We start from the raw sequence: 23780 nt of genomic DNA on the forward strand, positions 1-23780 counted from the left end.
AAAAGAAACTACTTTAATAGTAATGACTTTTTTTTTTTTTTTTTTTTTTTTTTTTGTCAGTGTAGCAAACAAAAACAAAGGTAAAATAAGGTTGTTCAGCATTGCCCGGTTGTAAAATACATTCAAATATGATCTTTTAATTTACGTATATTTTGTATTTGATATTCTCTACAGGGTGGAAGAATAAGTCTCACTGTAAAGAAAACACTACCGTTTTATTTTAAAACTTTTATTGAAAAAATCAATTTAGGTAACTTGATTCTGTAGTAGTACTGACATCTATTCAATGTGGCCGCCTTCAGCCTCAATCATAGCCTCGCTATGGGTCTGGAACTAGGAGCATGCCTTTTTCATAAGTGCCGGCGGGAGCTTGGCGAATACTTGGCAGATGGCAGAGATCAGGCTAGATTTGTTGTAGGAGGTCATGTTCGTGATGTTCTCGACATATGACCAAATGAAGTAGCCTAGCAGGTTCAGGTTGGGAGAGGAGGGAGGCCAATGAGAGAAAGGTTCAAAGTTGTAGCCCTCTTTCTGAAGCCAAGCCTAGGTGTCTTTGGACTTGTGAACCAGCACAGAGTTCTGCTGCCAGCGGTCACCTGATTGAACCAGAGGTTCACCACACTCTTCAGCACCTCCAGGTACATTTTAGTGTTGACTTTCAAGCCGACTTCAAAGATGTGAGGTGGTATGATGCGGCCTTCACTTGAAACGATACCAAAAATTATAAACATGGTCAGAAACTTTATGCACATCCCTGTTATTCGTGCCAATCCAGCAATGCATTTTAAGGGTGCTGGCAATGGTCGTGTTGTCATAACTTGAATCGGTAGAAAGCATGAGTTGTACAGCAGCGCATCTCTGATCTCGTTCGTTGAACATTGTCATTTTGAGATGTTTTTCCCTCAGTAGTGAGCTTTGGAAGATTGCCAGTAAAAAAAAAAAAAAAAACACAATCGCCAAAAGATAAGCGTTTCATTATTTCTAGTTGCCACTTTGAAACATCACTTGCAAACGCGATTGTTTCACTCGCAAAGTACAGCCCTGATATTAAATCTTTTTTTTTTGTTTTTTAAAAATGTTCACGACAACTGTATAATTTAATAGTTAGAGATTTTAAAAGAATCGGAATCAGTATTTGTATTAGAATCAAATGGGGGGGGGGGTATTGGAATCGTCCCACCACTATTTTCTTGATTGAATAATAAAAAAAAAATATATAAAAATACATAATTTACAGAAGGAAAAAAGAAAGAAAAAAAACCGACAATATAAGAATACACACTAATGCATGTAAATTTAATCATTCATTCAATCATTACGAGGTATGGAATATATGTGCATTTTTATACCTGTACTTAATTTATCATGCCCCCCCCCCGGCTCTTGTATCCATTACGTGATGATCACAAGTTTGTCCTCTACCTCCTTCATCACTTTAGTTCTCCAACTTTCCTCTCTTCACGTTTATACTGTTTACCTTCTGCCTTAGACACCAATTATTTCATTCCTAATATAGTTATCACTAGACGGCACATTTTTAATCTGTTACCTAACACCGCCTCTCTTTTGATGAGCAGCATTAGGCTTCAAAATACCAAGGTATAAAGAGCATATATACCCTGTACCCCTAATTGATGTAATCTCCCTATTGAATGAACGATTAAATTTATATGCATTGGTATATATCCTTATATTCTCGTTCTCTTTTTTCTTCTGATAAGCTCCACCTCCAATGTTGAGCTTTGTTATCCTGATAAGTCTCTTAAAGAATTTCTCTAATTCTATGTTCCATATATATATATATATATATAAAATCTATACTCCTATAAATTTGGGGTTTCTGTGTACTGATATTCATATTAAAAACCCTTTTTTTCTATTTATTTAAAAACTAGCGGGGGTCCCCGGCGTTGCCTGAGTGTTTGTTTCCGGGACGGAGTTTTAAAAAATGTTATGGTAGGTAAGTAGGAAGGATCAAACCCGGAGTCATGAGTAAAAGTAGGAAAATAAAGTGTGAAAAAAAACAAAAAAAAATCTGCAACGTTAACAGTTCGGCCACCAAGAAAAGTCCATTCCAGTTGTTTAGGGAAAAAAAAAAAAAAACTATGGTAGGTCGGCGCGAACGTAAAAATATAATGCGAATTGTCCAGCACGCTAACCACTACGCCACAGAGCACTGCAGCTTAGTTTAGTGATTTTAAATAACTTCACATGAAAGAACTACGAAGCCAAACCGGTGTTCTCTTCTCGACTGTTCCTTGTGAACGATCCCCAAACGGTGTTAAGTGGTGGCAGGGGGAGGAGGAATTTATTAGAGAGAAAATATTTTACCACTTCCATTGATCTTAACCGATTTTGGCCGTGAATTCTCAGCAGAAAAAGTATAGAAATCTAAGATTATCGAGGAATTTGAGAAATAATAAGCCTATAACACACCTCAGATATTGTTCTGCCGTTTGTGCATATTATATTTGCATGAAATATCTTGATTTTTAATCCTATTAATGTCAAAATCAGACGGGGGGGAAAAAATGAGTTCATTTTATTTATATAGAGATAAAATACAACTTTGTTTATATGGGCCGTAGAATTTCATTCACTAGCAAACGATCTAGTTAATTTGCATATTCTTTTAAACATTCATTTTAATTAATTCCCTCTTTTTTTTTTTTTATTTGTTCTTTTTGGTTTTCTTATGGGATGATCATCTTTAGTTAACTGTTACGTGCAATTATATTCATGCAGATATTCTACATGATTTATACTTGCGTAATATTTGCGTAAAAAGTTTAGTAAACACAAACCTATTTCCGTATATAGTTATGTATGTGTATATATATTTGTTTAAAAAATTTTGCCTACCAAACTCCTTTGTCAGTTTTTGGTCTACAGATATGAAACATAATATATAGGGTATTCGGACCCATGCAAAACTTTATATTTGGGTCTTAGCCGGGGAAAAAGTGTGAAAATTAAAAAAAAAAAAAAAAAACTTTGCCAGGCAAATATCAAATGACAACATTACAAATATGCATGTGTAACGTAATAGATCCTGTTTTAATTTTTAGTCTTGCGGCAAAAAGTCTTCATAGCTCAGGCGTTAACGTCAAAGGAAAAAGTAAATCGTAAGCTAAACGTTTTGGTTTCAATTCTCAGTGGTGGTGCAGAAGTTTTTTGAATCATTACTATGTATTGGGTCCAATATATATCTCACTTGTCTGGTTGAATATATGTATGTTTGCATGTCTGCTTAAAACTTTCGATAGAGGCAATGGACTTTCACAAGATTGATATCCTTTTGAAGCTCAACCTTTCTGACAACAAATATCGAAAAATTGGCTAAAAACATTAATTCCTTCACCCTCAACTGGGCACTTTTCTACAGGGAGTGATGGTTTTTTTAGCCAATATTTTCAAAGTCATACCCTCTTTTTGATTGACTAGGCTTAATTTAAACCTACATTACTTCCAGTTTGGCGATGGGCGCAACAGCAAAGACTTCACATTCTTTTCCTCTTTCGTGGTACAGGTTCGAGCCTGCCTGCCTGCCTACTACCACTTTTTTTTTGTTGCTCAACACGCACCTCCAAACACCTGGGCAACGCTGGACACCCAGGTTAATCTATAAATATAAAAGCGAAAAATGTATGTATGTATGTTCGCTTTTCCTCGATGTCCACGAAAGGCTTCTTTCAAACAAGCGCTTGCTCGCTTCACAACTTTTTAAAACTTTTTATATCATCTATAAATTGTAATATCTACAAATTATCCACGGAGCTCGCCTCTCTATTTAATTTTATTGACTTTCAAACGTTTATTCCACATTTCCCGCATCGGCACGCGTTACATTCACTTTTCGGTATAAAAAAAGCGAACCTCGACTTTGACCAAACTGGCTCTGGGCCTGTGATTAATGTCGACTTCATCATATCAGACTGTAGGGAGCGGGTTTTTAAAAACAAACAAACCCATTTATTCAAAACTGTCCTGCACAAAATAACTGCTGAATACCTATCGCCGTCACGTCAATCAAAAACGCGCACCTGTTTTTTTTTTTTTATAAACACTTTACTATTTTCCAACTGCGCGTCGTGAAGGCTTCGTTTTTGTTTTTGTTTTTTTTTCACATTTTCGGGGTTTTTTCACATACCTCGAAAAACACCCGGGCAACGCCGGTTACCCCTCGCTAGTATAATAATAAATACAAAATCTGCATTAATCAAAATATCATATTTAAGCGTATTTTACGACCGGGCAATGCCAGGTGGCCTGCTAGTAAATAGATAAAATATAGATTCTGTTTGGAGATTTTAAAAGAATCGGAATCTGGAAAAATATTAGACTCGTCTCATCACTATTTTCTCGATTGTGACTGAATTTTGTATTAGAATAATTTGATATGTTTCTGATTTTTTTTTTTTTTTTTCTCTCTACAATGCTGACGTAACTCTATAATCCAGTAGGAACCCAATGACAGACGAACAGATCAGACATGTATTGCTTTCATTAGATATGATTAATAGAAACTTTCATCTTTTCTTTTTTTAGCAATTTAAAAAAAAAATTCCTGTTCGTTTTCAGCTGAACGCCATTAATGAAGACGACGAATGCTACGACTTCCGTCGGGAGCAAGTGATAATCCATCGAACCCACTTGTATTATCTGGACTACGACTATCAGCCAACGGAGTACGACGTCACCCTCGTGGCGCAGTTAAGTATGGACCGTCTCCAGATGTTGGAAACCATTTGCAGGCACTGGGAAGGGCCGATTAGCTTAGCATTATACATGTCCGATGCAGAAGTGCAGCAGTTTTTAAGATATGCGATTAGTTCAAATATGTTGATGTCCCGCAAGAATGTCGGATACCACGTGGTCTACAGAGACGGGGTAAGTATAAAGATTAGTAACCTCTTAAATTTTTGGAATCTAGCATTGGTACGCCATATTTCTATTTTCAATATTTCATGGAGATTTTTTTGTGTGCGCGTGCATGAAGATTTTTTTTTTGTATATATGTGTGTATATTTCTTTAAATAAATTTTTTGTGTATATATATATGTGTATATTTTTTTGTATGTATATATATATATATATATATATATATATATGTGTGTGTATATTTTTTTGTGTATATATGTGTATATTTTTTTGTGTATATATGTGTATATTTTTTTGTGTATATATGTGTATATTTTTTTGTGTATATATGTGTATATTTTTTGTGTATATATGTGTATATTTTTTTGTGTATATATATGTATATTTTTTTGTGTATATATATGTATATTTTTTGTGTATATATATGTATATTTTTTGTGTATATATATGTATATTTTTTGTGTATATATATGTATATTTTTTGTGTATATATATGTATATTTTTTGTGTATATATATATATGTATATTTTTTGTGTATATATATATGTATATTTTTTGTGTATATATATATGTATATTTTTTGTGTATATGTATATTTTTTGTGTATATATATATGTATATTTTTTGTGTATATATATATGTATATTTTTTGTGTATATATATATGTATATTTTTTGTGTATATATATATGTATATTTTTTTGTGTATATTTTTTTGTGTGTATATATATATATATATATGTGTATATCTTTTTGTGTATATACGTGTGTGTATTTTTTGTGTGTGTGTGTATATGTATATATATATATATATATATATATATATACACATACGTGTGTGTATATTTTTTTGTATGTATGTGTATACTTCTTTAAATAAATAAAAATAAACTTGTCTATTAATTCCGTTTTTGATCCTTTCCAACTTCTTGATAACGGTCTTCAGTTCTGGCAGGAACTGGCTGGTATAATTGCCATATTTTCTTGCAACAAATATGGCGGCTACACCAGCCAGTTCCTGCCAGAAGCGAATACCATTATCCAGAAGTTGGAAAGGATCAAAAGCAGAATTTTTTTTTTTTTTTTTTTTTTTTTTTTTTCGGCCATATTTTTCGTTTTCATCCTTTATTACTAGCAGGATTATCCGGCATTGCCTATGACAAAAGTGTAGCATATTTCTAATAAAAGTTCTATCTCTACCACCTTGCTACCCGTCCCCCACCTCCCCTTTCTAGCCCCCCCTTTCTCATCCAGTCCATTCTTCTCTCTGGCTGAAACACTATTTAGGTTTTTATTCTAATTGATGGCACCCAAGTCTTTTTTTTTTTTTTTTTCAACTTTCTAAATTATTGCTATATATCGGGTACAATGTGATAATCAATATAGTATTGGCTCTATAATAATAATACAGAATCTGCATAAATTAAAATATATTTAAGCACATTTTCTGACCAGGTCACACCGAGGGGGGTACTATTACATATTGGGTACAATATAATAATCAATAGAGAATTGGCTCTATAATAATAAATACAAAATCTGCATAAATTAAAATTATCAAATATGAATAATGTATGACTGGGGAAATGCCAGGTGCCCTTCTAGTTTTTTTTTGTTTTTTTTTAAGAGATATTATTCATCCAAGACAATGCCGATCACATATATATATATATATATATATATATATATATCCTAAATCCATATTAGCATGAAGCTGCTAAAAATCATGTTCAACTATGTATTACCAGCAGAGCTTCCTGGTGTTGCCCAGGAAAAAAGTAACATATTCCTATTAGCACTTTACTATTTTGACCAAATTTACAGGGGTACTGTGTAGGGTGTTGTGCAGCAAGATGTCTGTTCACATTACATTCAGTACAGTCAGGAAACCAGCCCATTCTTCTCCCTCTAGACACACACACGCGCGCGCACACACACACATGCAAGTGAACAAACATGCACACACATGCGCAAACACATACACACACGACTCTTCTTTATATAGATTCCCCGTGGAATGATTTGGTAATTTCTTTCCAAGTTGGTACACAAGAACATTGAATACTCAATTAAAAGATCACCCCTCTCTCAATCATCCCTGACTCCCTCACCCCACTCTCTCAAAGAATTGATAATTCCTTCAAAATTTTGGATATTATGCATCTGGGACAATACCGATCAATAATATACCAACTTTATGGGTTTTTGTCTTGTAGTTTTTTTTTTTTTTTTTTTTTTTTTTTTTTTTAGCTAGATGTATAAACAGACAACTGCCCTTTATATAATGATAAAAAAATATTTTTGGATCCAATTGAAGTAAAAAATGAAAGCGTGTTACAAAAGATTTTATTTCAGGTAGAAATAAAAAGAAACCGAGGATCATGAATAAAACATTAAATTTCCACATTTGAAAGTTTTTTTTTTTTTTTTTTTTTTTTTCGAAATCTATTTTCATACAACTGAAGCCTCTTTTTGAAATGAGACGATTGTTCAGTTGAAGTTTCTTTGCTTTCGTTTCTAGATTCTCGATTCCAAATTGGTAAGCGTTCTTTCTTGTTTGGTGGACAGTTTTAAATCTTTACTTTCCTGTTTGGTGAACAGTTTCAAACCTTTTTCTTTCTATATGTAAATATTTTTTATTTCTCTTGGTGGATTCATATATTTTATAGCATGGAACCTAAAAGGTATCCTTGTACTTCAACACCTTTGGCTAAATTAGTTCCACCCTAAAAAATAAAAGATTTTTTATTTTTACATGTGAACAATGTACGTCCAAGGATGGAATACTGTTGCCATATCTGGGCAGGAGCTGCAAAAAACAGCCTATCCTGCCTTGACAGAGTACAAAATAGACTTCGTGGCTTAGTGGGGGATGCCCTTTTCTCTACCCTGCAACCTCTCTCCCACAGAAGAGACGTTGCGAGCCTATCCTTGTTCTATCATTATTTCCATGGCAGGTGCTCGTCTGAACTCCAATCTCTGGTCCCCCCTCGCCAATCTTTCACAAAAAACACCCGTCTAGCTGAATCTACTGTGAAAAATTTCCCCCACTCTATATCTGTGCCTAAATCAAAACGTGGATTCCATGAACAAAGCTTCTTTCTTAGAACTGCACGCCTGTGGAACTCTGTTCCGTCTGCCTGCTTCCCACCGGACTACAACTTGGATGTGTTCAAGTCCAATGTTAACAAATTCCTAATGAACCGCCCCCTTAAGTAAACACTTCATCAAATCTCCACACTAACGTAATGTACTTGCAATAACCCTTATCCCTGAGTGGCTTCCGGGCCTTGATAAGTGGTGATCACTGTAAAAAAAAAAAAAAAAAAAAAAAAAAAAACACTGAAAAACAGTGGAAGATAAAGAGTGCTAATATGGAAAACAAACTTTTTTGGTTATAGTCCGCTAACATACTTCCTAACTTCTAGCATGACTGCTACCGGGAGCGGTGATAAGGCAAATTAGTTTCTTCACTTTTTTGGTTCATCAGTATTTCTACTGTGAAGTGATTTATTGAAATAAAATATAAGAAAAATATACAATAAAGAGTAATATAATTGTACCGATAAAAGTAAGTTTTTACTTGCACTTTTAATAAGAAAATTATAAATTAAAGTTTTTATTTTATTTTGAATTTTATAAGAAATATGTTTATGAAATTATAAAAATACGTATTTTTTTTTTCTTATTTTAAAAATAGTTTATTTGAATTTATATAAATATTTATTTATCAAAGTATAAATAAATAGAAATCCAAATGAAATTGAAATCCAAATAAAATTTCGAACATCATAAAAAAGTATCCAATACATAATATTTCTAAAATAGTTTTAAGATTTTAAAGTGTTTTTAATAATTTTAAAAAAAAAAGAAAAAAAAAAGCAGTCTTTTCAATTTTTCTTAAAAAAGGTAAAACCAAAAAAAAAACGTTGCAAAGATTTTCAAATAAAATTAAAAAATAAATAAAAAAAACTAATAAAAAGTACATGTAGGTTTGAGAGAAAAATGCGAATTGGCTTGATTTGCTTTGTCATCACTTCCAGTAACAGCCACGTTTTTCTCTAACCAGACGATTTTATTGAAATAAAAGTATCAATTTCCAATGGTAATCGTTTTAACAATTTTGATTTTCAAATTATGGATACCAGACGACATTTTTATTCAATTAGAAAAATATCAAATAAAGCAGAATGAGTTTTGTATTGTTCAAGCTACCATCATGCATCAGTCCACACAAGTGGAGTCATGCGAACCAAATAGGTATCCACGGGGACAATGGTTTCGTCTGCTTAATAACCATGGCATTTGTGATAATACTATTTTAGATAATAGGTAACATCAATCTAAAACGAGAAATCGTTCAATGTTGGGCAGGAAATTTTCCGAGTTAATTTATTTTTTTCGGGCAGCTAGTTTACTTATAGGTGGCAAAAAGAAAGTCTGCACTTGTAATTTTTTCAAAAATTGCAAATTTAAGCTAAATTTAATGTAACCGTTTTTAAACAAACTATATTTGATTCCCTTTTTATTCTTCTATAATTTTACCTTTTTTCATATTTGACTTTTAATTGAAATATTCTAGTGTCCACGTCAATTTAAATAAATAACTTCAAATTGAAAAGGCAAAAAGAAAGTCCGCACAATGGAAAATGTAACTTTAGGACATTAATGCAACACAAATACAACAGGAACACAATGAACTAGTTAATATTTAGTAGCATAACCTTTCTGCAATTTGACAGCCTGAAATCTTTTGGGGATTCCTTGAATTAGACTGCAGCAATACTCTGGGGGGAAAAAGACATCCCACTTTTCTTTAATTTTTGTCCAAAGTTCTTCCAAATTTGAAATTTTATGATTGCGTAACTGTTGCTTGATGTAATGCCATACGTTTTCGATAGAATTGAGGTTTGGAGATTGTGCAGGCCAATCCAAACGTGGAATATCATGCTCTCTCAGGAACCTCCTGTACATTGCCGGATATGTGAATGGGAGCATTATCCTGCATGAAGATGGGATTATAATCCAAATTCCAACCAAAGTAGGGTAGAAAATGCTCAGTCACCATATTAATGTACTTGGTCGAATGAATTCAACCTTGCAAACGAATTACAGGCCATGGACTATTGGTACTAATAATGCCCCTCACCAAAACTGAGCCTCCACCACCTTGCAGCGTTGAAACTGAGCACCTAGGATTAAATTCTTCGTCTTTCTTCCGATGGACGTACTGCCTATCATCACTGCCTAGCCTATTGAATTTGCTTTTGTCATTAAAAATCAATTTTGATAAATATGAAGTCATTGCATCTGACAGTCAGACGACGCTTTCTGTTCTTTACAGAAATCATTGTCTTGCGTCTTGCAACATGTCCTCGCAAATTAAATTCCTTTAATCTGTTCTTGACAGTAGAAAGAGAGCACTTTTGACAAGATTGCACTGTTGTTGGATTTGGGGAGCCGTTTCAAATCTGTTTCTTAGGCTGCGGATCTTGATAGCATTGTCTTCCCTGTTAGAAGTAACTCTAGTACGACCAGATTTAGGGGCATCGCGAACACTGCCGGTGTTTTGGTGCTTTTGCAGTCTTTCGTACCATTTTCTCATCACATTTCAATCTGCGGCTGATTTCTTGATTGGATACACCAGAAAGGTGGAGATTAATGAGCTTCTGACGATCACTAAGAGAATGTCGTGGCATATGGACTAAATGTTACGTTGCATAACCTGGAACAACAACAATTACGATTAGGGACTTTGTTGCCTGTTGATGGATATTTTAAACTGATTTAGGGACGATAATTTAAGCTGGTTTTAAGCGAATTTGTTGCTGCAGACTTTCTTTTTGCCTCCTCAATTTGAAGTTATTTTTTTAAATTGATGTGAATACTAGAATATTTCAAAGTCAAATATGAACAGGTAAAATTATAGAGGAATAAAAGGCAAATCAAATGAGGTATAGGTTGTTTAAACAGTTACATTAAATTTAGCTTAAATTTGCAGTTTTTAAAAAAATTACAAGTGCAGACTTTCTTTGTGCCGGCAGTGTATGTCACAAATTTTATACAGTCAAACATATGATAGACTGTTGTGATCTGCAACAAAGCTAAATGAAATGCCACAATATTAAAAATATAAAGAAGCTGTTTAAAAACACAAATCCAATGAAAATCTTAGACTTCATGAAATTTCAAACATTTTCTTTTAGTTCCATCCTAAAAAAAAATGAGATCCTACTTTTAATTTTTTTTTTTTAAATTAAAAAAAAATTTTAGGCAATTACATGTGCACACTATAAAACACAGGAAGATGAAGTATCTTTTATTTTGTGTGTGAATCTTATCTAATCAAATGTAAATAAAACAAAAAAATTTTTTTTTTAATTAAAAATGGAAATAATATTCTATCGTGGTAGAAATAAAAAAGGAAAACCTAAATTATTTGCAAGTTAATCAACATTTCGTTTTCATATAAGACTTCCTCAGGATGATTGATTTGGAAAATGTAAATTTAAAATGCAAGTATATTACTTGAAAATACTTGGTCTGTAGGTGACATGAGAAAACAATGATTTTATTCAAATATTTATCAATAGTGTCAGGATCTGGAACAAAGCCGAAGGAAATACTACAATTTGAAAAGTCTAAATGATCGATTTAATGACACAAATTCAATAAAAATCTTTGACTTCATGAAAAAAGTTGGGACTGTTAAAAAAAAGAAAGAAAAAAATGTTTCATTTCAAGCCTTTTTTTTTTTTCTTCTCCAAAAAGATATAAAATAAGTATCCGTTAATTACAAAAACTTAGTACACAAATTTAAGACGCTGGAAGTAGACTCAGTTTAGCTAAAATATGGAAGAAAATTCACTAAACATGAAATGAAATACAAAACCATATGGAAATGATTTATTTTAAAAAATTATTTTAGTTTTAACACTTTTTGTGATATCATGAAACAATGAAAACAAAAAAACTTAGATTTTTGTTCCGTAATTCAACTTGAGGTAACCACCTTGTTTTATAATACCTTATTTATAACAAAATTATGTAATAAAATTTGTGAAAGACATTCTAAGAATTAAAAAAAATATATATAAAAGAAAATTGATTTACAGAAATGTAAAAACGTAATTTTAATTATTTCCATATGAATATATTTTAAATATTAAAAATTTTTTTTTTTTTTTTTGTTTTTCATGATAAACAAGTAGTGTTTCAACATGGTTTCGTATTTTGTTTCATGTTTAGTGACTTCTGTTCCATATTCAGGTAAACAGTTCACTTCTGCCATTTTAACATTGTGTACTGAATTTTTGGATTTAACCTAAGTATCCTACCTTGGAATTCCATTTGACAATTTTATTCAGCATTAAATAATTCGTAGATGATCGATATGCTATAAAGTAAACCAAGTGCTTTCTCTACTTTCCCCGCAGATAATCTCAAACTGTCAAAACAGACCGCCTTGAATTCCGAAGACAACTAACAACTTGCATTCTGATCACCAAATATGTATTTGCGGCAGTCAGTTGTTCCAAAATACACTTTCCCGTCTATATAATTGTTAAATCTACTTTTATCACTAGTCCAAGATGTATATACTCTGACAGCAAGTAAAACACAACACAGCTGATCTATAAAATATTCACACAGATAAACTTTCGTTTTAAAGTTATTACAAGATGGAACCATAAGTGTCACCCTACAAAAAACAAAAAAGACACCACTACAGCTTTATTTTAAGTTTTATTGAAAAAATTAATTCAGGTAACTTGATTATGTAGTAGAGCTGACATCAATTATATGTAGCCACCTTCAGCCTCGGTCACTGCCTCAATATGGGTCCAGAACTGGGAGCATACCTTTTCCACAAGTGCCAGTGGGAGCTCAGCGGATGGCTGTGCTCAGGCTGGCTTTGGTGATGTTCTCGACATCTGACCAAACAAAGTAGTCCAAGATATATACACTCTGACAGCCAGTAAAACACAACACAGCTGATCTATAAAATATTTATTTGTGGACTATTATCCTCATCCTCATAGTTGTTGTTTCATGATGTTTTGACCAGCTATCCCTCTGGCCTTCATCAGGTAGATAGAGGCGTTAAATCTCAATGGTTCCAGGTAAGCATTGTCTGAAGATAGCGGTTTCAATCCTACCCAAAGCAGGCCAGAGGATTAGTTGGCCAAAATGTGGTGAGATAACAACTATGGAAGGCAGTAATTACTGAGGATATAGTTAAGGGATTCAGCATTTCTATCCCATCGCAGTTAACTACCTGACAAAGGCCAGATGAATAGTTGGCCGAAACGTCGTGAAGCAACAACTATGAAGATGAGGATAATAGTCTGCTAAATAAAATATACAAATTACTCATCTCAAAGGATTCCAATAAAAAAATTTTATTTCACACTGGCAATTAGCTTTTGGATTTAAAGTTATTACTGGTGTTTTGACATCTCTGAAAGTGCGTGAGGTGGGTGTGGATGTTAGCGTTGAAGAAATGTGAAGCTCTCTCTCTCTCTCTTTGACTGCCCCATTTTCTCTTTATGATAATTTATATAAACATTCTTTCCCATTGGAATGTTTACAATTTCCCATTGTCTATTCTCTCAATCTTTTGACTGATATTCTCTCATATTTCTGGGTCAAACTATGCACTCCAATAGACTATGGTGGACAGTCCCTCATTCCACACATGCAACCCATCGAATGCTTCTCTTCCCAGGGTCGCCTGCCAATATCCAGCAATAAGTCCATCTCATAAAAAAAAGCCAGGTTTCATGATTATCTTCATTATTATCACAAATTATCTTATTAGTATCACTATTATTAGTAGTCGTAATAGTAGTATTGTCTTCTCTACGTCTTCAAAAGTAATTTCATTATACTTTTTTATTTATACTGTTTTTCTGGTGTTGGGATTAGGTTTTGGTTTGAATGATTATCAACACTTTCTTTTTCTTGGGTTTAAGGGTTGGAGAGTTGTTTTAACAATCTTTCCTTCCGTCTATAAATCTGTACAGTTGTAAGTCTGTACTTGTTCACTGCATACAGGAATGCAAAGCAAAGGGTAAAAACTGAGCCGCAAAAGAAAAGGAGTAGAAATTAATTGCCGAAGGGGGAGAGGATGCCAGACGTAGTCGTACTGCTACGGACACTCTTAAGCAAGGTATCCTCCCCTAATCTATCTTTCCCAACCCTCTTCATTTTTCTTTTTCTTACCCTTGTGATACATTCGGGCGCACTCCCCCTCTTCCTGTGAAGTGGGAGAAAAAGTGGAAAAGTAGGGGGGGGAGGAAATAACTTTATCAGGAACAAACGTATAGGAAAAGATCGGTGTGAAAATTGAAAGAAAAAAATATTCCAATTCCAAACAAAACTTTTTTTTATTGCAAAAATTTGATATTAAATGAAGAAATTTATGTTTCTGAATTTTTTTTAGAGGATTGGTTATATTATATTGGGAAAATCTTTGTAATCCGTTTTCGGCCATAAATTTGGCTGTTAAGGGGTCAATGTTCAACGATTTGACCTTTGAGAACTCTACCAAACTCCTCTGCCAATTTTGGGTTTAAACACTTGAAATTTTAGATATAGGTTCCTTGGACATGGATCTAACATAACTGGATTTGAGCCCAAAACAATAAATGTTAAGGGGTCATAATAGGGGTCAAAGTTAAAAAAAAAAAAAAAAAAAAAAAATTGACTTCTGCACTCTTTACCAAATTACTCAATATCTGGTCTAAACATTTGAAATTTTACATAAAGAGTATTCAGAGATAGGCCAAGCTTTTTAATCGGTTTGTGTCGAAAATTTTTAGTTACCAATATAGAAATGTATGTATGTTTGCATGTCTGTCTAGAATTTTCAACACAGGTGACTGATTTTTACAAAATCAGTATCATTTTGAAGTTCGACCTTTCAGACAAATATCAAAAAATTGAATAAAAACATTAATATCTTCACCTTCAACTGGGTACTTTTCTACAGGGGGGGGGGGTCGCTTTTTTCGCCGATATTTTTGAAAGTCCTCCTCTCCTTTCGATTGTCTAGCCTTAATTTAAACATAAGTCACTTTCAGTTTGGCGGTGGTCGTAACATCAAAGACGTCAGGTTTTTTCTCGTTCTTTTGCTCCTTCGCGGTATGGGTTCGAGCCTGCCTTCCTACTGTCACTTTTTTTTTTCTCACCATACACATCCAAACACCCAGGCAAAGCCAGGTTGAAATGCTAGTATATATATATATATATATATATATATATATATATAAAAATCTCGCTACAAAGGTTAAAGCCACTTGATGTAAGGAGCTAAAAAAAAAGTTAGCCTACAATAAGTAGTAAATGGATAGCTTATGACTGGTTTATTTGTCAGAACCCAATATCTTTTTTTTTTTTTTTTTTTTTTTTTTTACACTAAACGTTTGTGATATTTAAAATCACCATTTTCTTTTTTGTATAATTTTGCTTTTATTTTTTTATTTATTTTTTTCATTATTTCTGTCTTTCTAGCAATTCTATCCAGTCAATTACCTGCGTAATGTCGCACTCCAACAAGTGACAACGCCTTACGTCTTCCTTTCTGATATCGACTTCCTTCCGATGTATGGCCTTTATGAATATCTCAAGAAAGCCGTCTCCATGATGGACATGAAAGAAAGCAACAAAGTAAGTATGAACAAAAATCCGTGCACCATGTCGTATCGTTATTTATAACCGTGTGTGCTTCAATTTTAGTCAAGTGGGTTCAATATTAACTACCCCAGAAAGGTTGACATGCCATAAAATATAACAACCAAACATCTAAGAGTCGGAAATAAGCTGAAATGTTGGGAAACTCACTAAATTAGTAAGTTGTACATGTTTAGATTTCGTTAAAATCAATGTACATCTTTGAAGTTTACTGTGTTGATTTGTTGTTCATTGTTGGGTGGACAGTGTGACTCTCAGAAGGCAAGACGCTTGCCAGCGGAACTTGGCTCAATGTCACACCTTCAAGAAAACCCAAAAGTTACGGTGCTTCTATATTATAACTTGAAAAATCTTGAATTTCAAGTAAAACAAATGTTACCCACATAATTGTCATGCCGTGAATAGTAACATATCCAAAAATTACAGAAAATGATGTAGAAAAATAATTATTAATGAAAAACAGTTTTTGATAAAGTTTAGATGGGGAATAAATTTTATGCGACATTTTGAATTATGTTCAATGCATGACGTAAGCAACAGAACTTAATTATCTCCCTTGTTAACTTATCTCTTGTAGTAATCCTAACGTAGTGATTTCACTTCATTTTACAAATTTCTTTTTACATTATTTTTCTACCTTATCGTTTTTAGTAATTTTTGGATATGTTACTATTTGAGAGCTGATAATTATGTAGGTACCATTTGTTTCACTTGAAATTCAATTTTTTTTTTGCTATTATAATCTATTATAATATAGAAGTGCCAAAGTTACTCCTGGTGTTACCAAGTGGTTCCTGACTTTAATGCACCAAACATTAAAGTTATTGCTTTTTCTTTTCTCATTGCAAAACTCAATCATGTTCTGCAAAGCAAAAAAACAAACAATTTTCCTCTATGAAACAACCAAACACCATGAATAAATATTCAGATATATAAACATGAACCATAAAAACTGTTTGCCAAATTACTGTATTCGACATTAAATAATCTGAAACAGATTAGTATGCCATAACAAAAAAAACAAAACAAACAAGCCAATAGATTTATATTAAACTAGCATTTCAGCCCGGCATTGCCCGGATGTTTGGAGGTATATGCTGAGCAAAAGAAAATTTCTTTTTTAAATAAACGGTCAATTTTTTAACTTTTACCCCTATTATGACCTCTTCAAATTTATTGTTTTGGGTTGAAATCGAGTTATTAAGTTAGATCCATGTCCAAGGAACCTATATCTAAAATTTCAAGTGTTTAGACCCCCAATTGTGGGAGGAGTTTGGTAGAGTTCTCAAAGGTCAAATCGTTAAATTTTGACCTTAACAGCCAAATTTCTGGTTGAAAACCGATCACATTGATTTTCCCAAATCTCAGTACCCTGTATATCAAATTTCGAGTCTGTAGACTTAAAATTGACAGTTATTTCGAAAGAAAATGTACACACACACACACACACGTTCACTTTTATAGATATATGGGGTGATTGAAAAGTAACTCCCTATTTAATTTTTTTTTGCTCAACACACACCTCCAAACAGCAGGCAATGCCAGGCACCCAGGCTAGTAATTGATATTAAAAGTAGGTACAATAGATATGAATAAATCAGAAGGGTAATATATATGTAGGTAATGGCAAAAAGAAAAAATATGGGTTACTATGATATAGATAAAAGATGGCGTACTAAAATGGAAAAAAAAAAGTAACTGCAACTTTTCTCCCAATTTTCGGATTTTGTAATCCTGCCCAAATGCATTTATTTTCTTTCAAAAAATTGATAATTGCTTTTTCTTCTGATGAGTTAAGGGTGAAATAAATTCATTTATTGATACAATAATTAAATGAATGATTCTGTGCTACAAAATAGGTGCTGTCAAGAATTGTGCATATAAACTTGCTTAAAGGAATAAACGGTAAGATGGTCAATATCTGGAATATAGACTTTTGTTATTTATTTGTTATATGCTCTGTAATTACATCAAACTTCATAAATTAAGATTGGTATAAATAAATGGTGAAATATAATTGAATAAGCATATTTTTCCGATAAACACACACACACACACACACACACACACACATATATATGTTATTATTTACTATAATTGTGAAATACCTACAGACACTAGTGTTTCATCAGTGCAGGGTGTCACGATTAATGCCAGTCGAGATTCGAACCCTGGCAACAGTAGTGATGTCTGGCTTCATTAGCAAGGATAAAATGTGAAATATAATTTCACATATTTTCATACATATATATATTTCATTATTTTGGAGGGGGGATACAAAACTTTATTATAGCTATTAAAAAAAGGAAGACAGTTTTTTTTGTATCCATGGTAAAAAGGACGGAGGGAAAACTTTCAATGGAGGTTGAGGAGAAAAAAAAAAAGTTAGACAAATAGGGAGTAGTCAGTCAACCAGGTTTTACCCTTACTTTTCAAAGCTAAATCGAAGGTGTTTTCTATATATATATATATAGGGAAACGAATTTAAACGGGAACAATTAAAATAAAATTATTGGAATGAAGAAAGAAAAAAAATTGGAACAACTAAAATAAATCTGTCATGATAATTATACACTGGAGAGGAATTTTTACTTTTCTTTTTTTTTTTTTTTTTCTCCATCGAATGTTTTCCCTCGGTCCTTCTTTTTACCATGGATACAAAAAAAACTCTATCTTCCCTTTTTTAATAGCTATAATATGTATTTTCATATTCACGGCATTTGAAAACGCCATGAATAGATATTTGAAAATACTAATTTGAAAGCCATAAGGTGCGGACTTGTTGAAACCCAAAAGCCGTAAGATACGAGTTTGAAATCCATAGGGTACGCACTTGTTGAAACACAAAAATTTTTCGAGAAATAAGTGGATTTAATATTAATTTTACATAAAACTTTTACTTTTGATTTATTCAATATTTTTCCCTGACCAATTATATAACATCTTGTCTCTTATGTTTTTCGTAATTTGCACACATTTTTAAATTTTCTTTAACAAATTCACTTTTTTCCTTCCCAATTTTGAGCCATCTTGACCTTTTCCATTTCTCAACCGTTCTTTGCTTTTTTAGGCTCTCATCGTTCCAGCTTTTGAAACTCAACGCTACAGACTGACATTCCCTAAATCCAAAGCTGAGCTGCTGTCCATGTTGGATGTTGGCACGCTATTTACGTTCAGATATCACGTCTGGGCAAAGGGTCACGCTCCAACAAACTTTGCCAAGTGGAGAACAGCTACTACGCCTTATACGGTAAGCTTTCATAACTGCTTATCTAATAATTTTGTAGGGACACTTAAATAGCAATTTTACTAAAGGTATGAGGGTCATTCCGAAAATAAAGCCTTTTTTTAATGTTGAAGATCTACGAAGACTGGTGTAGTACCATTTAAAACGAGCAACCATTTGTGCTCCACAATTTGTTGTTCTACAGTCACCACTCTTTTCAATGCACTTTTGCTAGCAATGGGATGGAGTAATGGCTGTACATGGGCGACCGGAGCATTTTTTGTCACTCGCATCTTTGTCGCTATTCTGAAATCAACAAACCCATCTCCTGACATCAACTGAATCAGCTTCATTAACATTCAACAGGCGCCGGTGAATGTTGATCATTTTAATTTCTGCATGGAGGAATTAAGTGACAAATCTCTGCTTCTGAGGCACATCCATGACAGGGATTGCTTTCTTGGTCACACACTGTCAATATCTGCAACAGAGATGAAACTTTCAGATCATGAATGCATAAGTTCAGTTATAGCACAGGCTCCTTCAGTCTTTGACAGACTATTGATACCTACGTACAGGTGCCTGCGCGTGAAATTTTTGTGGCTGGAGGTGCGGAATCTCCAACCACACCTCTCCTGAGACGACATTGTTAAATACCGGTGACAAGTGAATGTACAGGACCACTGGAAACAAATGCCGAGATAAGTGGAGAACACATACATAGCCTAGAATTCTCAAATGGTCACCCATCTGGTACTAAACAGGTTCAACGTTTCTTAACTTTTGTTTAATGTGTCTGTTCACATAACAATGCGACTTGCCATCCCCTCTGATCCATTCGGGCAGAATTTAAAAAAAAATAAAATAAAAAAAAAAAATAGGAGGCATTACGTAATATGGGTTGAAAGAAAATTTATTTCTGCTTTGTTTGCTATACACTGTTCTTTTTATTCATCTTTTATGATTTTCTCAATTGTTAACTATACTGCCATTCGACTGAAGAATCAAATCTTTTCTTTTTAAGATACAATGGGAACCAGATTTTGAGCCGTACGTTGTGGTCAGCTCTAAAGTGGCATTGTATGATCAACGTTTTGTTGGTTTTGGTTGGAATAAAGTTTCTCACATTATGGAATTGGATGCCCAAGGGTAAGTGTTTTTTTTTTTTTTTTTTTATATATATATATATATATATATATATATATATATATAAAAGAGTCACCACTTATCAAAGCCTAAAGGCCACTCAAGGATAAGGTTTAATGAATGTAAGATGGTAATTTAGTAATCGTTAATTGTGTAGATTGGGTAGTTAAGGAGACAGCTCAACAAGAACTTGATTATATTGGACTTGAAGGCTACCATATTATAATCGGCCAGCGAAACCGTGTTCCACAGGCGGGCAGTTCTAGGAAAGAAGCTTTGTTTATGGAATCTGCATTTAGATTTAGGCACAGATAGTGGGTGAAATTGTTGATAGTGATTGTAGCTAGTCGAAAGCTTAGCAAAGAGAAACCATAGATTGGAGCTCAGACGAGCACTTGCCATAAAAGTAACGATAGAGCAGAGACAGCCTTGCAACATCTCTTCTGTGGGAAAAGAGGTTGCAGGGAAGAGAAAAGGGCATCACCTACTAAGTTACACAGCAAATCTTGAACTCTAGCAAGGTAAGATTGGGTGCGCCAAGCACCTTCTTCCCAGATGTGGCAACAGGATTCCATTATAGGACGTACTTGGCTCTTATACAGATAGATAATTGCATCAGCAGTGAGATATCTATTAGAGCAGTACAATGATTCTATCATTTTTCCAGCAATCTTGGCAACTTGATTTTATACACAAACTAGAAGAATAACCCACTGCAGTTGGGCCCTGACGCGCATACATTCTATTTAATTTAGTTTGGTCTTAGGACCTCCATATTAGTAATGCGGTCCTGCCAATGGATTCGAAGGACTGAACATGGAACACACATGGAATTTTATGGTACAGCATCCAAGTCTCTTGTTCATAGAGAAGACAAGAGAGCAGCACTGCAATGTACACTTTCAATTTTGGACTCGAACATGTAGAGCTTATTGGGCACTTTGTTTTGGAGTCTTCCTAAAGTTTTCCTGGCTCTGCTGATCCGTGCATCGATTTCTCTGTTCAAGGAGCCGTTACAGGAAATAGTGCTGCTTAGATATTGGAAGTGTTGCACATTCTTCAGCTGAGTTTTGACAATGACAATGGTTGGGGGCTGGTGGTTTGTTTCCGATACAGGTTTACAATGCACCTTGGTTTTACAAAGGCTGATTGTTGGACCAAACGGTTTGAAAAAATTATCAACAGAACGATTTTACACTACTTGGTTCTGTTTAAAAAAAAAAAAAAATTGCTTAGCAGAACTCATGCAAATCTGAAATTTTTGAATTTTCAAATGGAAAGTTGTGCCTGTATTATGCTTCCTAAAAAATTTTTAAAACTTTAAAATACTCCAAAAAAAACTGAAATTTGTAATATGTATTAACTAGCAGGACCTGTGGAATTTCCACGGAATGAGAAATATATCTAATCAACAAATATGCTGTGATAAAGCTGATATTTTTGTGGATAATGCAAAAAATTAGTTGTTTGGACAGAAAAACCAATAACACTCGGCAAATTACTATGAAAATGGAGTCCATTGTATTTTAAATATATGACCCAAATGAAACCAATTAAAGTGCTAATAAATATTCAAAAAGTAATGTGCAAATAATAAAAGCACATTGTAAAAGACTCTTTAATTTACTTCAGTCCAACACCTCTTGGCAGACGATGATTTGCTTTTTTGCTTTATTTTTTTTTTTTGCTTTATTTTTTTTTTTTGCTTTATTTTTTTTTTTTGCTTTATTTTTTTTTTTTGCTTTATTTTTTTTTTGCTTTATTTTTTTTTTTGTTTTTATTTTTTTTGTTTTTATTTTTTTATTTATTTATTTGCTTTTTTATTTTTTTACTTTTTTTGCTTTTTTTATTTTTTTTGCTTTTTTATTTTTTCTTTTTGTATTTTTTTTACTTTTCTTTTGCTTTTTATTTTTTTTGCTTTTTATTTTTTTTGCTTTTTATTTTTTTTGCTTTTTATTTTTTTTGCTTTTTATTTTTTTTTGCTTTTTATTTTTTTTGCTTTTTATTTTTTTTGCTTTTTATTTTTTTTGCTTTTTATTTTTTTTGCTTTTTATTTTTTTTGCTTTTTTTTTTTTTGCTTTTTTTTTTTTTTTTGCTTTTTATTTTATTTTTTTTTAATTTTTGCTTTTGTTTTTTGCTTTTGTTTTTTGCTTTTGTTTTTTGCTTTTGTTTTTTGCTTTTGTTTTTTGCTTTTGTTTTTTGCTTTTGTTTTTTGCTTTTGTTTTTTGCTTTTGTTTTTTGCTTTTGTTTTTTGCTTTTTGTTTTTTGCTTTTTGTTTCTTGCTTTTTTTGTTTCTTGCTTTTTTTTGTTTCTTGCTTTTTTTTGTTTCTTGCTTTTTTTTTTTGTTTCTTTTGAATGCTCTGTTTTTTTGCGTAATGTTTCAGCAACTTTCTTCGGCGAAAAAACGCTTTGCATCAAAATTGCTAAAAGTTCCTTTCTCATATGGTTACATCAAAGACCTTATGTTATGATATTCAAAAGCGAGACTACATCAAAGAGAGGTCCCTCTCGTATTCTTATCCAGGGTTGCTAGATTGGCCTTTTCAAAGGCAAATTTTGTGAATTTGGCCCTTTTTTTTAAGTTTAACGTGTGACCTAAGGAAGTAACAGAAGCAGAATATTAAGATTGACATTGAATTTAAGAAGCCATAATCCAAATTGAAACCGGTCTTACCAGATCAAGCTGTTTAAAGATATTGGCTTCCTGAGACAAAATGACCCGTATTTTGGTGCTTTTTGTTTTTTCTACCTCCATTTGTAAAACTTATGTTCTACAAAAACAACTCCCCTTTTTCTTCTTCTCATTTTCCCTTTTTCTTTCTATCTCCCCCACTTCTAACTGGTTTCCTAACTTAAAATGTGCCAAACATTGTTAATGCTGTAACCCTTTTCACTCTTCCATTGCGAAACTCATGTTCTGCAGGGCAGGGAACAAAACAATAAATTCACTATAAAACAAATTACTTAATAAACAACAAACAAACATAACAAAATAATCTCCTCGGCATTAAATGACACACAATGGTTGATATGCTGATTAAATAACCCATCCATCCATCACTCTAAAACAACCAAACCAAACACTACAAACTAGTAATTGAAGATACAAAGAGCTTGAAGAATAAAAAGCTACAAAATAACTGGATGCAACATGAATACTATTTCCAAAATAACTGGATTCGGTATTAAATAATCTGAAAAGGGTTGGTGTGCCATAAAATAAAACAACCAAACCAAAATCTACAAATAAATATTTGAAGATATAGAAAACTTGAAGCATAAAAATTGTTTCCAAAATAACTGAATTCAGCATTAAATAACCCGAAAAGGGTTGATATGCCGTAAAATAAAACAACCAAACCAAATTGAAACCCTGATAATGTAGCTACACTTGAAAGAAAATGATAACTGATGTTGACTTTTAACTGCATTTAAGAAACACCGGAAACAAAAATGATACAAATGACCAGAAGCAATTTTAAAGATGCTCTGACTGACTAATATATATATATATAAAGATTTATAAGATTACTAGCGAGGGGTACCCGGCGTTGCCCGGGTGTTTGTAGGGGTGTGTGATGTTAAATAAAAAAGAAACGGGGGGGGGGGGATCGAAGCCGAACCCCTGAGGCGAAATTTGAAAATGAAATCTGCCAGCCGGAAGTGAAAGATGTTTGAAAGTCGTCGAGCGTTACGACGACGATGTAAGCATTGTTATAAGCGAAGTAAGAAAAGGGAACAACGTTTTAATTAAGGGGGGGGGGTAAAACAAAAAAAAAAATAACGTAAGGCAAACGAACGATTAAAACAGAATAACGAACGAACATTACAT

The 23780-nt window shown here is 33.0% G+C and overlaps 1 protein-coding gene across 5 annotated transcripts in view; it reads left to right on the forward strand.

Moving 5' to 3' along the window:
• The window catches only part of LOC145266550 (xylosyl- and glucuronyltransferase LARGE1-like), a 128759-nt gene that overhangs the window by 95522 nt on the left and 9457 nt on the right, over window positions 1-23780 (forward strand). For 3 of the 5 annotated variants that reach the window (XM_080122328.1, XM_080122331.1, XM_080122332.1), the window contains 4 exons: window positions 4582-4890; window positions 15397-15552; window positions 18647-18826; window positions 19827-19951. In XM_080122328.1, coding sequence (XP_079978454.1) covers window positions 4582-4890; window positions 15397-15552; window positions 18647-18826; window positions 19827-19951 — 770 coding nt within the window. Of the gene's footprint in view, window positions 1-4581; window positions 4891-7402; window positions 7421-15396; window positions 15553-18646; window positions 18827-19826; window positions 19952-23780 lie in introns of all 5 variants that reach the window. The other 2 variants (XM_080122329.1, XM_080122330.1) reach the window with 1 other exon arrangement.

The sequence above is a fragment of the Euprymna scolopes genome, chromosome 41 (genome assembly GCF_053919585.1).
Source record: "Euprymna scolopes isolate OS-2025 chromosome 41, ASM5391958v1, whole genome shotgun sequence".
In the NCBI taxonomy this organism is placed as follows: Eukaryota; Metazoa; Mollusca; class Cephalopoda; order Sepiida; family Sepiolidae; genus Euprymna; species Euprymna scolopes.